Source organism: Mustelus asterias, chromosome 4 (assembly GCF_964213995.1).
Source record: "Mustelus asterias chromosome 4, sMusAst1.hap1.1, whole genome shotgun sequence".
In the NCBI taxonomy this organism is placed as follows: domain Eukaryota; kingdom Metazoa; phylum Chordata; class Chondrichthyes; order Carcharhiniformes; family Triakidae; genus Mustelus; species Mustelus asterias.
Window position 1 is genome coordinate 77,733,803 of NC_135804.1, and position 16,444 is coordinate 77,750,246.

General features: G+C 43.4%; 1 protein-coding gene across 3 annotated transcripts; it reads right to left on the bottom strand.

Moving 5' to 3' along the window:
* Window positions 1-381: 381 nt before the first annotated feature.
* LOC144492791 (T-cell-specific guanine nucleotide triphosphate-binding protein 2-like) lies at window positions 382-16,438 on the bottom strand. Of its 3 annotated transcripts, XR_013497636.1 has the most exons (3): window positions 16,278-16,438; window positions 6,355-8,705; window positions 382-401 (listed from the first exon to the last, which is right to left on the bottom strand). XR_013497636.1 is itself a non-coding variant. In XM_078211212.1 (2 exons), exon 2 carries the CDS (start codon window positions 8,696-8,698, stop codon window positions 7,484-7,486), a length of 1,215 nt encoding a protein of 404 aa, XP_078067338.1. In that variant the 5' UTR covers window positions 8,699-8,705; window positions 16,278-16,438; the 3' UTR covers window positions 6,075-7,483. The 3 variants fall into 3 exon arrangements, 2 of the variants coding, with proteins under 2 accessions (XP_078067338.1, XP_078067339.1); XM_078211212.1 differs by lacking the exon at window positions 382-401 and having other exon boundaries at window positions 6,075-8,705; XM_078211213.1 differs by lacking the exons at window positions 382-401; window positions 16,278-16,438 and adding an exon at window positions 10,493-10,606 and having other exon boundaries at window positions 6,075-8,705.
* Window positions 16,439-16,444: the final 6 nt, after the last annotated feature.

The window sequence follows — 16,444 nt, forward strand, 5'->3', positions numbered from 1 at the left end:
CAGTGCTTTCATCCTGCTTTGCCCAGGGTGTGTGTCATGAATTCCTGTAATAAAAACCGTCACTTTTGGGGCTGGCACTATAACACAAACCACCCACAATAACACGCCATCCTCATATGTTATTGGCATCCTACACTGCTGGTAGAGTTTAAGTTGCTCTGACTTATATCATCCTCCTTGCATCACCATCCTCTTAACGTTTCATAACACTGGGTCCCTTTCAGTTCGGGTTTTCACATGCGTAGCTGAGACCGGCAAACATTCGGATGGAATCTATCAGGCCCAGCACCAGCACTGCTTCTCGTGGTATTGGTGGTGAAAGTACTGAATGTGGCAGAGGGAGGTGGCTGAGTGCGTCCGCACTCAATATTTGTCTTCCTGGATGGTGCTGGAAAGAGTAGCTAGAAAGAGATGCAACACAGGTAACTACCAATGGTTTGGTTGGATCAAAGTGCACAAACAGTGCTGACAACTGTAAGGCCTGCTTTACTTCAAATGTTTCATTTTGTGCTTCCCCCCCCATTTCCAATGCCTCTTTAAAAGCTGGTGAGTGGGGCTAAAATTGTAGACACATTTTGTAAGAATCTGCCATAATAATTCACCATTCCTAAGAATGATTTTAACTCTGATACATTTAGGCTGAGGTACTTCCTTTGTGGTTTAACCTCATCCTCCAAAGGATGTAAACCTTTACTATCTATCCTGAAATCCCAGTATATAACTTCATTCACCTAGAAAGTGCATTTCACTCATTTCAAACGGACACCCGCTTCTTTAAATCATCTTAAAGCTTCCTCTGAGGTTGACTATGTTCCTCAGGTGAGGTTACTGTAATTAAGACATCATCTAGATATACCACTACATTAGGAATGCCCTGCAATAAATGTTCTATCGTATGTTGGAAAATGGCACAGGTCAATAAGACTTCAAAAGATAAACATGTTAACTGGCATGGTCCTTTGTAGATGTTAATAGTAACCAGCCTCTGAGAATCCTTATCCAACTCCAGCTGCTGGTAGGTGTGACTGAAGTTTAACTTGATGTACTTCAGGGCCCTAGCTAATTTAGGGTAGAAGTCCTAAATGCTAAGAATGGAGTATTTGTCTATTTGAGCTCCTCCATTTACAGTTAATTAATAATCTGTACAAATTCTCACTGTGCAAGCCAGTTTGAAAATAGGGACTATGGTGCAACGCAATCAGAGAACTGTACAGGTCTTATCACATCTAAGACTTCCAATCTCCGAAGCTCTACTTCAACATTAAGATGGGTGGACCCAAAAGAATTTTGCCATTGGCTCAGGATTCAAATACATTTTGGCTTTTGCCTCTTTTATTCATCCTGGTTCCTTTTGGAAAACCTCCGAGTACTTGCATAGTAACTCTTGAAAACTTCCATCCAAATGTTTAATATTTCCAACCAATCTAAATTCACCTACTTCAACCAATCCTGACCCATTAGGTCTGTGATTCTCAATTACGAGAACAGTATTCTGTAGGATACTATAGCTGTGGCTGCCCCAACTGTCTTCAATGTCGCTCCTGTGTAAGTAGACAATACGGTTCCTGACTCACTCAAATTCAATGGTTGAAGACATTTTTTAAGTTATTGAAATGTTTGCTCCGAGATGTCTTTGGCTGCGACTCCTGTGTTGACTTCCATTTTAAGAGATCTGTCATTTACCATTAAGACTATTTCTATAGGAGGCAGCTGATTGAGTTGGTTTAAGGTATATGACTTGGGCTCCTTGCCTAGCTCCTCATCCATAGAATCACTACAGAACAGAAAGAGGCCATTCGGCCCATCGAGTCTGCACCGACCACAATCCCACCCAGGCCTTACCCCCATATCCCCACGTATTTACCCACTAATCCCTCTAACCTACGCATCTCAGGACACTAAGGGGCAATTTTTAGCGTGGCCAATCAACCTAACCTGCACATCTTTGGACTGTGGGAGGAACCTGGAGCACCCGGAGGAAACCCACGCAGACACGAGGAGAATGTGCAAACTCCACACAGACAGTGACCCAAGCCGGGAATCGAACCCAGGTTCCTGGAGCTGTGAAGCAGCAGTGCTAACCACTGTGCTACCATGCCGCCCATCCAGTTTTTTGAACAGAGTTAAACTAATCATTATTGGGTTTTTTTTGCCTGTTCTGTCCTGACTGTTGCACTTTGCATCACGCTTGTGAATGATCCTTCCTTCTACATCTGTAACATACATAATTTCTGCACCAGCAAGTTTCTTGGGAATGCTCTCTCCCACATCGGAAACAAGTTTCCACCTGTAGTGCTATATTCCCCTTCTCAGGCTCTGCAGTGTCAACTTGGGCTGTTCCTTGCAGCAGCCATTTCCCACCACAAATGGCTCACATCTTTGGGCACATTTTGTAATTCGTTTAAACCTTGCTCAGCGCATTCAGTCACTTGGGTCCAACTCCACAGCTTTTTCGAAAGAGATTTTGCCCTCAACTAGAAACTTTTTCAGTATTATGGGGCTGTTTATCCTGCAGCCCACATGATCTCTGCCAAAGCTGGACCAAATTCGCAGTGCTCTGCTAACCCTCTCAATCTGGCCACAGAACCTGAGATGAGCTCCCCTGGATCCCGAATTGCTGAATGAAATTTGCAGCTCATCATAATGATTGAAAATCGGGGGATAAAATAATTTTTGACCAATTCTACTATCTGGTCAAAAGCCACTTGGTGGCATTTTCCACCCGTGTGTGCCCCAAGACTAAAAATTCCTGCCCAAGGTCAATAGACCTTCAAAGAGTCTGCCAAATTTTTGTCCTGTCTGCTGCCATTCCCATGGAGGGATGAGAAAATTCTGCCCTCGTGTCTGGAGCATCAGGTGATGTTAAACTCTTCACTGGGCTGTAAGTTTGTGGGTCACAGACTATGAGCAGTAACACCTTTCATTTTTTCCTTTGTTGTGATCTCATTAGCTACAAAGAAATAACATATATAATTCGATATATTGCCTCATTTTCCACTTCGAGATCAAACGGCTCAATCTTTCCAATTAAAGGCATTTTTACATGGTGTATTCCGGCACCATCTCCCATGCCTGAATTTTGATTTTTGATTTGATTTATTATTGTCACAAGTATTGGTATATACAGTGAAAGGTATTGTTTCTTGTGCACTATACAGATAAAGCATATCATTCATAGAGAAGGAAAAGAGAGAGTGCAGAATGTAGTGTTACAGTCATAGCTAGGGTGTAGAGAAAGATCAATGAGATAAAGTGATACAATTAGATCATCCCACTCCTCGGTCTTTTCCCCATCACTGAAAAATGTGACCAATCAAGAATTAATCCAAGTCCCTTTTGCAAGAGATCATTGAATCTTCTTTCATTGTCCTTCAGGATGCTCATTCCAGATCAGAATAATTTGATGCATCAGAAATATTTCCTATATGAACTCTGGTTCTTTCGCCATTACCTCAAATACTACATCATCTGCTTGGTTGGTTTGTTGTTTCCTTTTTCAGCTTTTCCCATGTTACATATGGCCAGCAGAATGCTGGTAGTTTCCGATTCATATCAACAATCATCTTTACAGCCATCCTGCCACCACCCACCTCATTTATCCAGGCTGGGACCAGCACTGATACACACTGGTCTGCCTGTAAAACTGGTTGTTTTTTTAACCTTAATCTCAGTTTATTTTTTCATAATCATCCGCAGAATGTGGACATTGATAAAGCCATCATGTATTCTCCAATCCAAAGTAGCTTTGAGAAGGTGGTGTTCTTCAACCACTACAATCTGTGTAGTGTAGGAACACCCACAATGATATTAGGTAGGGTGTTCCAATATTTGAACACAGCCTTCGATGGAGAAACAATGATACAGTTTGAAGTCAGGATGGTGCGTACCCTGGAGGGGAGGTAACAGTGTTCTCATGCATCTACTACTCCTGTCCTTGGCGGTGGTAGAGTTTGGATTTGGAAGTTTTTCGAAGGAACAGTGATGAGTTGCTGCAGTGTATTTTTTATATGGAGCACATCCATGCATTGAACATCATTGGTTGTGGGAATGAATCTAAGTTACTGGCTAGGGCATTGATCAAGCAGGTTGCTTGTCTCGAGTGGTATTGAGATTCTTGAGTGCTGTTGGAACTGCGCTCATCCAGGCAAGTTGAGGCAATTCCATCACGCACCTGACTTGTGCCTTGAAGATGGTACAGAGACTTTGGGAGTAAGGAAGTGAATTCTCAGCCTCTGGCCTGCTCTTGTAGCCATGATATTTATGTGGCTGGTCTTATTCAGTTTTTGGTCAATGTTAATCTTGGTATGTTGATTGTGGGGAATTCCATTATAATGCTCTTGAAAGTCAAAGGTTGGTTGGGTGGGTTCTCTCTTGTTGGAGATGGTTATTGCCTGGCACTTGTGTATAGTGCCAATGTTACTTGTCACTAATCAGCTCAAGCATGAATTCTATCCAGCTGTTGTTGTATGTGGGCACAGATTGCTTAATTCTGGAGGAGCTGTGAATGGTGCTGAACATTGTGCAATCATTAATGAACGTCTCCACTTCTGACCTGATGATGGAGGGAAGATCATTGATGAAGCAGCTGAAGATAGTTTGGCCTAGGACACTACTCTGAGGAACTCCTTCAGTGATGTCCTGCAGCTGAGATGATTGACCTCCAACCACCACAACCTTCTTCCTTTATACCAGGTATAATTGCAATTAGCGGAACATTTTCCCCGATTTCCATTGACTCCAGTTTTGCTCAGGCTCCTTGATGCCACAATCAGTCAAATGCTGCCTTGACCTCAATATTGGAGTTCAGCTCTTGGTTTGGACAAGGTGTGTCAAGAGCTAAGTGACCCTGGCAGAACCCAAACTGAGCACAGTGAGCAAGTTATTGCTGAGTAAGTATGCTTGATAGCACTCGATAACACTTTCCTTCAGAGAGTAGATTGATAGAATGGTAAGTTGGATTTGTTGTGCTTTTTACCAACACAATTTTTCACTTTGTTGGGTATATGCCAGTCTTGTAGCTGTATTGGAATAGCTTGCCCAGGGCTGTAGCCAGCTCTGGAGCCCAAGTCCTTAACACCAGATCCTGGATATTGTCTGGGTCTGTACCCTTTGCTATGCTCAGTGAGTTCAACTATTTCTGATATCGCATAAATTGTTGAACCTGGTGGGTCACATTTTCAATAGTTCCCCCAGAATCTATACTTAACATCCTCTGATTCTCTGCCTCCGTGTCTTAATTGAAAAACTGTATCAGTTTCCACGTGTACGCTGATAACACCTCGCCACTGCCCCTTTTGACCCTTTACTGTCTCTACAGGGCCTGCCATTCAATGGATGGGCAAAAATGTCCTCCAAAATAAACATTGCAAAATCCAAAGTCATGTCTTTGATCATCAATTGTTTCCTAGCATTGACTCCATCCCTTTCTCTGGTGGCTGCCTGAGGCTAAACAAAACTCTTTGGAAATTTGGTGTTGTATTTGCCCTTCAGATGGTCACATATCTGTCCCATCACTACTTGTACCTCGGTTACATCCTCCAACGCTGCCTCTGTCTCAGGTCATTTGCTGCTGAGGCCCTCAGCCATGCCTTAATTACCTTTATATTCAGAATTCTGGCATAATCTCTGTACTTTCACATTCTATCTCCATAAACCTGAGCTCATCCATGTCCCAACACACACCAAATCTCATTCATTCATCAACCCTGTGCAATGTTTAAAAATTCTCATCCTTGTTTACAAATCCTTTTCTCTAAACCCACAACCCTCTGAAATCTCTTCACGCCTCCAATTCTGCATCATGACCATTCCCACTTTTAGTCAGTCAACCATTGGCGCTCGTGTCCTCCCTCAACTTTTCCCTCCTCTCTCCTCACTTTCTTTAAGATAGTCATTTAAAGCTTAACTCTTTGACCAAACTTTTGTTCATCTGCTTTAATATCTCTTTATGCGTCTCCATGCCTTATTGTGTTTGATAATCGCTCCTGTCAAACCGTTGGGAATGTTTCCCGCATTAAGGATACTATATGAATCAATCTGGGAGAAAATATCTTCCAAAGAAACCACAATAAAAGCACAAAGGGTGATACTTTATTTGAACAGTAAAGGAATATCAGATATCAGAAGGACATATTTTACACAGAGGGTGGTGGGGGCCTGGAATGCGCTGCCAGGCAAGGTGGTGGAGGCGGACACACTGGGAACGTTTAAGACTTATCTAGACAGCCATATGAACGGAGTGGGAATGGAGGGATACAAAAGAATGGTCTAGTTTGGACCAGGGAGCGGCACGGGCTTGGAGGGCCGAAGAGCCTGTTCCTGTGCTGTATTGTTCTTTGTTCTTGGAATACACACATAGATTGCTGAGGGAAGAACTCTTCTTTTCCCCTCTTGTAGTTTTCCTCCACATTCTAGAGGACTCAGATATAAATATTTACAAGGTGTGTACAGCTGAGTGTGTTGTGTGCTGGTGGTTTACAGGAAATAATCACAAAGTCAGTAATTATAGTAGTATAACAGATCGGAATGTCAAACCAGACAAGTGTACTTCTTCAGTAAGTAGAGAGCATCAGAGTTTTAATCTGATGGTCGAGTGTTCAAGTCACTGTCCAGGCATTGCTTGGGAGTTGGTTAGCTCAGCTGGCTGGACAGATGGTTTGTGATGCAGAATGATGCCAACAGCGCAGGTTCAATTCCTGTACAAGCTGAGGTTATTCATGAAGGGCCCGCTTTCTCAACCTTTTCCCTTACCGGAGGCTTGGTGATCCTCAGGTTAAAAATCACCACCACTCAGCTCTCCCCCTCAAAGAGAGCATCCTATGGTCACCTGGGACTATGGTAACTCTACGTTTCTGTCCAGTGAGGCTGACTGACTCAGTCTCGGGCTCATTCCAACCTTTCTGTCAGGACACTCCTTCTCATAATTAACAGGTTTTCCAGTGTAATATTATACCAAAGTTTAAATGATGAAAGCTGGGATGGGCGAGTTGGAAACAGGCTGTTTCCAGGGATCAAAGAGCAAACTGTGAAGATCCATGGAGACAAAATCAAATGCAAGAGGTTTAGAACAGAGCTTAAGAGAAATTTCTTTACACTGGGATTGTGAAGCTCTGGCATTTACTTGCGGGATCATTGATTGAGGCACAATGTTCAATAGTGACAAGTGATCCTTATGCTTTTATCCAAGACCAGCCTCAGTCTAAACATTCGCTCCAAATGTTGGTGCAATTGTTCAAGCTAAGAGGTGTCAGCTATCAAGAAGCAGCAGAAACAGTAAATTTAATCTAAATGCCAGCAAATATAGATAATCTTTGTCGATTCCTATTTTAATAAAGTCTAATAATAACAGTCCAGGATACTGGATTATGCCTAGAATAGGAAATGTTTTGGACCCTTGACCTGATGAAGCTGATCTGTCACATTCGAGATCAAGCATCATAACAATCTCCACAAAATAACATTGACTGGTGTAATGGGGATCAAGTTAATCTCTGTTCAGTGCACTCTGTACTAGCCGTTGAACAGTTTCCAAACAGTCGTTCAGTGAATCCTTCAGTAACTTGTAGGTAAAAGCAAAGGACGACACTGCCCCAAAGACAGAGAGGGTCACTGGCCTGAAACTATATTTAATCCCAGTTATCATACAGGTAACCATGGTGATTCCTAACAGCACATTGGTAACTGTTGGTGGTATCTTCTTTGGCAATCGATGATTGCTTTCTGCTTTCAGAATTGAACTGGGTTTAGTGATTTTGTTGGCCAGACTTTGCAGAAACGTGTCACTGAGTCCCAGCTGTTTCCGGAGGTATATCCACCCAGTAACTGTGAACCCAATGGTGGTAAACAAAGACCACACTGGCATTGACATTGGCTTTGAAGATGGTACTAACACTGGTGCTGCACCCACTGCTCCAGAGAGAATGGCCAAGAACCAGACTCTCTTCACCAAACTGCTTCTTTTGGCTTCTGTAATTTCCCGCACCATTTTTGGGATGGAGAGTGAGAAAACATTTGATTTAATGCTTGGGAGATCCCTGGCGAGGGTGGTCTTTAACTTTGGGAAGTCATATTCCTCCCTCTCAAAACTAGAGATCAGAAAAATGGCTGGTGGTGTAACCCCAACACTTTGGAAGTTACTAATACAGTCCCTGCGGATTGTGCTCCAGCCTCCAGCAAGGTCAACCCCTTGCTTCTTCAGTGAGTGAGCATCATTGTCTATCTTGGATCGGATATAGTAGAGCTCTTTGCCCTGTTCCTGAATCTTTTTGGCAATTTCGGCATCGTTTTCTCTGAATCGGGACTGGGACACAATGATGAAAAAGTCAAAGCTTTCAAACTTCACTTCCTTCAGGTAATTATTTAGTTCAAAACCAAAGGAATTTGTTCCTGGCAGATCCCAGAGTTGGACATTAGGCAGATCTCGATAGGGATACCTGGTCGGCTCCAAACAGGTTTCTTCATTCCCTGTTGGAGCAGCTCCTTGATCGTCACTCCAAAGATCTCTTATAGCATTGATGAAGGTGGATTTCCCAGAGCCCGCATCACCCATCACTGCAATGTTAAGCTGCACATTGTCTAAGTGGTTGGACTTATTCTTCATTTGCAGAATCACCGTTTCCAATTGATCAGTCTTACATGTATATTGTAGCTTTGTCCTTTCCTGAGCAGTGAAAAACTTGGAGAGAGTAGACTGGGCCATGTGATCTCTGAAAGGAACATCAATACACAAATATTAGACATGGGGCGGGATGTTCCGGTCCTTCCTGCCAGCAGGATCTTCCAGTCTCGCCAAAGATGACCCAGCACCTCCCCCCCACTCCGTGGCAGGTTCCCCAGTGACAGGACGGATGAGCCATAGAAAATGTCGTAAATACCTCTCTGAAATGGCCGGGCAAACCATTCGGTTTAAGAGCAATTAGGGATGGGCAATAAATGGGCAACAAATGCTGGCCCAGACAGCGACGTCCATATCCCCTGAACAAATAAAAATTTATAACAATGGGACAGAAAGGTCCCACCAGGAACTAATGGCAAGCCACCTCCGCAGCCAGAAAACACACTGTGCCAAGGGGGTGCGAGGAGTGCCATCCATGCATTCGGGAATATTTAAGAAGTCTCATAGCTTTATTGGAGCGTTAAATGGCCTCTTGTTGCTGAATCTACCAAAATTTTAAAGAACAGTTGTCTTGATGAAATGTCACAGACCTAAAGCTTTATTTCTCTCTCCTCAGATGCTGACAGACCTGCTGAGCTTTACCAGCATTTTCTGTTTTCATTATTTCAGTTTTGTATTGATACAACTGTAGATTGAATCAATAGTTGGGCAAGGCTTTTGATAAAGTCCCACATAAGAGGTTAGTGCACAAAATTAAAGCACATGTGATTGGGGGTAGCAGACAGGAAACAGAGAGTAGGAATAAATGGATATTTTTCTAAGTGGAAGGCAGTGACTAGTGGGGTCCCGTAGAGATCAGTACTTGGGCCCCAGCTATTCACAATTCAGGAATAGTTCATTGAATGTATTAGAGATTGTTTTTTGGAGCAATATCGGGGAGCAAGCAATTTTAGATTTGGTATTATGTAATGAAGTAGGGCTAATAAATTATCTCATATTTAAGGATCTCTAGGGAGGAGTGATCATAGCAAGCTAAAATTTCAGATTCAGTTTAAAGGTGAGAAACTGGAGACCCACACTAGCATTCTGGATTTAAACAAAGGAAATTACATCGGCAAGAGGACGGATTTGGCCTTAGTGGACTGGACAGGAAGACTGAAAGGTAGGACAGTTGATGAACAGTGGCAGATATTTAAGGAGATATTCATGTCCTCCCAAATAAAATATACCCCAGGGAGGATGAAAGATGGTAAGGAGGGGGGAAAGACTTCCATGGCTAAGCAAGGAAGTTAAGGATAACAAAAAGACGTACCATATTGCAAAGGCTAGTGGCACACTGGAGGATTGGGAAGCTTTTAAAAATCAACAGAGGTTCACAAAAAAAGTAATAAAAAGAAAAATGCTAAATTATTAAAGAAAACTAATGCAAAATATAAAAATTGACAGCAAAAGCTTTTATAAGTATATAAAGAAGATGAGAGTAACTAAAGTGACTGTTGATCCCTTGGAAGATGAAGTTGGGGATTTAATAGTGGGGAATGCAGAAATGGCTGAGACAATAAATCAATATTTGCCTGGTTTTCACAGTGGAGGACACAAGTCTTATCCCAATAGGAGCAGAGGTTATAGAAAGGGAGGAACTTGGAACTATTATCATCACTAGGGAAAATTACTGAACAAACTATTGGGATTGAAGGCAGGCAAGTCCCCAGGGTCTGCTGGCCTACATCCTAGAGTCTTAAAGGAAGTGGCAACGGAGATAGTGGATCCAATAATTACAATATTCTAAAATTCCCTGGATGCAGGAAAAGTTACAGTGAATTGGGAAAATGCTAATGTAACACCCTTATTCAAAAAGGTGGACCATGTTCAACTTACGTTTTGCAGGTGGACAATGTTCCACCACCTGTTCTTTGTGGAAATATTTATGCAGAAAACACCTTTGACCACAAGTTCATCAGTCAGTGCTCCACACACAACATCCTCAATTAGCTGGAGAAAAAAAAGATGGTGTATCCAGTCTGATGGTTCTGTCAGCAGATTGCCAAAGGTATTTGGCAGTATACCTCATTGGCAGGACTTCCAAATAAGATGTAGCTTAGCCAGTGGTAAGAGGATCACTTACCATCAGATCCTTTCTCCACATCCACAGAACCCCTCCAATTTGCGTTTGACAAGGTCCCTCATGGCAGGCTGGTGCAAAAGGTTAAATCTCACGGGATAAAAGGTGAGCTAGCTAGATGGGTCGAGAACTGGCTTAGCCATAGAAGACAGACGGTAACAGTGGAGGGATTTTTTTCAGGTTGGAGGTCTGTGACTAGTGGTGTTCCGCAGGGCTCTGTACTGGGACCTCTGCTGTTTGTGATTATATATAAATGATTTGGAGGAAGATCTAGCTGGTGTGATCAGTAAGTTTGCGGACGACACAGAAATTGCTGGAGTTGCGGATAGTGATGAACATTGTCAGAAAATACAGCAGGATATAGATAGGCTGGGACATTGGGCGGAGAAATGGCAGATGGAATTTAATCCAGATAAATGCGAAATGATGCATTTCGGTAGATCTAATGTAAGGGGGAGCTATACAATAAATGGCAGAACCATCAGGAGTATAGACACACAGAGGGACCTGGGTGAACAAGTCCACAGATCCTTAAAGGTGGCAGCACAGTTGGAGAGGGTGGTCAAGAAGGCATATGGCATGCTTGCCTTTATTGGACGGGGCATAGAATATAAAAGTTGGCATATGATGTTGCGGCTGTATAGAATGTTGGTTAGGCCACATTTGGAATACTGCGAGCAGTTCTGTTCGCCACACTACCAGAAGGACGTGGAGGCTTTGGAGAGAGTACAGAGAAGGTTTACCAGGAGGGTCTTAGCTATGAGGAGAGATTGGGTAAACTGGGGTTGTTCTCCCTGGAATGTCAAGAGGATGAGGGGTGACCTAATAAAGGTGTATAAAATTATGAAGGGCATAGACAGGGTGAACAGTGGGAAGCTTTTTCCCAGGTCGGAGGTGACGAACACAAGGGGTCAGAGGTTCAAGGTGAGGGGGGCAAGGTTCAACACAGATGTCAGGGGAATGTATTTTACACAGAGGGTGGTGGGGGCCTGGAATGTACTACCAAGCAAGGTGATTGAGGCGGACACGCTGGGATCGTTTAAGACTTACCTAGATAGCCACATGAACAGACTGAGAATAAAGGGATACAAACGAATGGTCTAGTTGGGCACATGAGCGGCGCAGGCTTGGAGAGCCGAAGGCCCTGTTCCTGTGCTGTATTGTTCTTTGATCTTTGCAGAAAGAGGTGATTCAGCCCATCGAGTCTGCACTGACACTCCAAAAGAGCATCTTACCGACGCTCTATCCCTGTAACCCTGTGCATTTACCAAGGTCAATCCACCTAACCTACACATCTTTGAACTGTGGGAGGAAACTAGAGCACCCAGAGGAAACCAAAGCAGACACAGGGAGAACATGTAAACTCCACACAGACAGTCACCCAAGGCCAGAAGTGAACCCAGTCACTGGTGCTGTGCATTAGCAGTGCTAACCAAAGTCTCACTGCCTCCACTTGTTGCCCTTGAAAGGGCTGTGGTGGGAAAGAGACTATCATCCTCCTTCTGGAATGTGCCTTTGCACAACTATTCTGGAGACAGATGAGGTGTTTTTTGTCAAGGTTCATCCTGAGCATCTCCATGGCACAGGACTGTGTGTTCTACAGGCTGTACCAGGGATGCACTCCAAGACAAACATCAACTGCTATTGGAGGAAAATTTCCAAAAGGCATCCAATATGGTGTCACACAAAAGGTTAACAGGCAAGATAAAGGCTCTTGGAGTTGGGGGTAATACAATAGCATGGATAGAGGATTGGTTAAAGGACAAGAAGCATAAAGTGGGCAAGAGCAGGGTTTTTTTTCCAAGTTGGCAGGCAATAAATAGTGGAATGCCACAAGGATCAGTACTGGAGCCTTAGGGCCCGATTTTACCATTTGGAGTCTAAGGGCCGGATCCGGGCGTAATGCAGATCCGAGCCCGGAATCCTCTTTGCAGCACGCCCATACGCTTTTTGCCGGCTCCAATCCAATCCGCGCAGTGGGTGGGGCTTAGAGCTGCCGGAACGATCGGAGCTCTGAACTGCGCATGCGCAGTTCGAAAAAAATCTGAAGCAGCGCACCCGGGCGCGAAAGAAAAAAACAGCAGAGAGAGCAGAGAGGGGGGGGGGAGGATGGACTTGGGAGAATCTGGCAAACTGAAAATAATGTAGCATCTTCTTTGTGCTGCCTAATTATCTACGGGAAAGGTAATTAAACTACAGTGCCCGAGTGAGCAATTAGTGACCTGTATAATACATTTGTGATCTGTAACTGGATTGTTGCTGTCCCTGTAGCCATGATGTGGAGATGCCGGCGTTGGACTGGGGTAAACACAGTAAGAGGTTTACCAACACCAGGTTAAAGTCCAACAGGTTTATTTGGTAGCAAAAGCCACACAAGCTTTTGGAGCCCCAAGCCCCTTCTTCAGGTGAGTGGGAATTCTGTTCACAAACAGGGCATATAAAGACACAAACTCAATTTACATGAATAATGGTTGGAATGCGAATACTTACAGCTAATCAAGTCTTGAACTTGATTTGGGAAAATATTTCAAAATATATATCGCCCCATCCATATTTTGAAATATTTTCCCAAATATTTGACTGTCAGGTTTTTAGTTCCTGCGATTATAATTTTGACATTATCTTCCAAAGGAAATTCCTCTAATTCTGTGCAACGTTCAGATGAAAGAAAGGATCCAAGGCTGTTCCAGAGGCAGATTAGCTGCACCCAACGTTGCCCATGCAAATCACATTCATAAGTAGGGGCACATCTGCCATGCAATGGTGAGAGAAGAGTTGTCAATACAAACTTCTTTTCACTATGGTTGATTTCCCAGATTTAGTAATCTCCTTGAATCTTATTTCCAACCAAGTTCCACCACGGGGACAATTTTTCCAAGTTCACCACATGACTCTGAACATTTGAGCACCTGGCTCATGGCTACAGGGACATCAACAATCCAGTTACAGATCACAAATGTATTATACAGGTCACTACTTGCTCACTCGGACACTGTAGTTTAATTACCTTTCCCATAGATAATTAGGCAGCACAAAGAAGATGCTACATTATTTTCAGTTTGCAAGATTCTCCCAAGTCCATCCCCCCCCCCGCCAACCAGAGATCCATCTGAGCCCGCCCCCCCCCCCCCCCCCCCCCGGCGGACGCCAGCGGAAGGCCAGGAAGGTGCTGCAGGCTCTCGAAGGACTGCAGGTCGGAAGGATGGTGGAGGGAGACCAGCGATCGAGGTAGGTGGGGGGTGTGCTCTGCCGAGGGGGGCCCGCCTCCCAGGGGGGTCGGATCCCGGGGGGGGTTGGTCTGCCGAGGTGTTTAGGGGGGGGTCTGCGAAGGATGGTCGAGGAGGATCGGCTTCGGAGGTTCCCCTGCAGAATAGAAATCTGCTTTGGATTTTTATTCTGCAGGTCGCTTACAGCGTAGATCCGGAATGGACCAGAATTCGGTAAAGTGGGATTTGGCAGTAGAGTTGGGCGCGCGGTTCATTAAGTCGATTTAAATGGATGCTAGTGCATTTAAATTGTCAGGCCGCCCAATTCGGGCATGGACTGGACCCGCGCCCGAATCGGGTGTCGGTAAAGCCGCGATCTGCTCAGATTTGGGTGCATATCGCGTTAAAGGCCCGACGCCCAACTTAACCGCGAATCTTTGGTAAAATCGGGCCCCCAGTTATTTACAATCCATATTAATGGCTTAGATGAAGAAACAAATAGTAACATATCTAAGTTTGTTGATGATGTAAGCTCAGTGGGAAGGTAAGCCGTGAGGAGGATGCAGAGAGGTAATAAATGTCTCTCTGCAGCGATTTCATATTCTGTTATTTTTCTTTATTAACGATTGAGTTTGTATTAAAAGCCAATCATAAAGCAGATGATTATTTTAAAAAATTCACTAATTTATAATTAGTGAAATGATGTAATAGATAATTGTTATGGAAAAGACTGGATGCTTTATAAACTTAATGTTTTCAGAAACTGCAGAATTGTTCAAACACATACATTCCCTTCCAATTTTGATAAGCTACAGAACATGATATTCTGCCAAAGCCTAGCTCTAGAATAAGGTTCAATGCTCAAGCCAAGTGGAATTTGTTAAGGAACAATTGACTTTTTCAAACTGTTTTTACTTAAACTTTTTTTTATTCAGACTGTTTTAATAAACAATATATTAATTAAAGATGATTGTATTAATTAGCTACCAATTAGCAACAGATGATTGAATCACTGGTAAGCCTTAAATTAGAATTAATAAATCAATAATGGATCAGTGGTTAGGTTAGAAAGGCTGAGTTGTATTTTCTGTAAAAATGTAAAGAGTGTACAAGTACGATGAATGTATTGTAAAGTGAGACCATCAAGCTTTGATTACCCTCGAGACTTGAAACTGTGGAATTGTATTGAATCAGATAATGGGATAGTCTGGAACAAGCTGACAGCATTTCCCTCCTAAAATGGTGGTGTAAGTCATTGGCGATCCAATTAAATTAATCTCATAACAAAACTGATCAATTGCCATATTAGAACTATCAAACTCAGAGGAGGTCATGGTCATTCTGAGACTAAAAGTAAAGGTTCTGAAGGTATTCCTTACTAAGGTAAAGGTAAATTCGCCATAGTCCTAGAGGCTGCTCTGTCCTTTCGGGGGAGAATTAACTGGTGGTGATTTTACCTGAGGATTACCACACCTAAGGCAAGGGATAAATTTGCAAAGATGAGGCCTTCATGAATAACCTCAGCCAGTACAGGAATTGAACCCATGCAGATGGCTTCGATCTGCATCACTAACCATCTGTCCAGACAACTGAGTTAAACCGACCCCCTTACTAGCCAAGTACTGAAGACCTCTACAGTCAGAATTCCTGGGGGGGCACCTAGTGAAGGGAATGAGCAGCCATTACAGCTGACACTCTGGCTAAGATCAAGATAGACGAGAATGGACCCAAGCAAGATTAGTCCCAGCCAGATAGATTGTGAAAATACATTGGAAAATGGTGAGCAATTGTATCAAAGGCTGCAGACAGATTGAAAGGATCAATGGCAGACACAAAGGATATTATTTTGACTTTGGCTGAGACCCGGTTGGAGGCATTCAAACATAGAGTCCTGAGAAAGATGGGAATGGGTTTGGGAGGAGGTAGCACATTCAAGCATTATGGAGAAGATGGGGACCTGGGGCATAGTTTGCAAGGACTAAGGTGGCCTGGGTGGTTTTAGACATGAGAGGTGGTGATTGCAGATGTGATAGTTGAGAGAGTGAACAGTTAACCAAATTAACTAATACTGGAGGTTGTAAAGGAAGTTGGACAATCAGAATCATGTTGAGGCTGCAAGGGGTGTGTCTCAGGAACAAGATAAACTCAGACAACATGAGGGGAAACAGGAGAGAAAGTGTCCTTTACCTGTTCACCCACAGTGTGCCCAATCTCAGAGCCTGTACACAACACTCACTAAGCTCTGGGCTTCAGGATTGCAATATCAGTTTTAAATAAGTTAAACAATACAAAGAAAAAATGAGATCTGTGACTGATCTCCTATGGAGGTACTTACATCGGACAGCTCCTTCACGGCTGTTTCTCTTCAGATTCGGGACCTATTTGATACACAAATTCCTAAAATAAGGATGTTTTTGTGAGGGCCCGGCAGTTGCAAGATACTTCTGCAAGAATGAAACTGTAACTGAAAGAACTCTCAAAGGTCGAGGGGTGGGGTTTGTT

Bases quoted from the DNA above. Each gene is read 5' to 3' on its own strand.
- LOC144492791 (XM_078211212.1), bottom strand. From the start codon at position 8,698: ATGGCCCAGTCTACTCTCTCCAAGTTTTTCACTGCTCAGGAAAGGACA.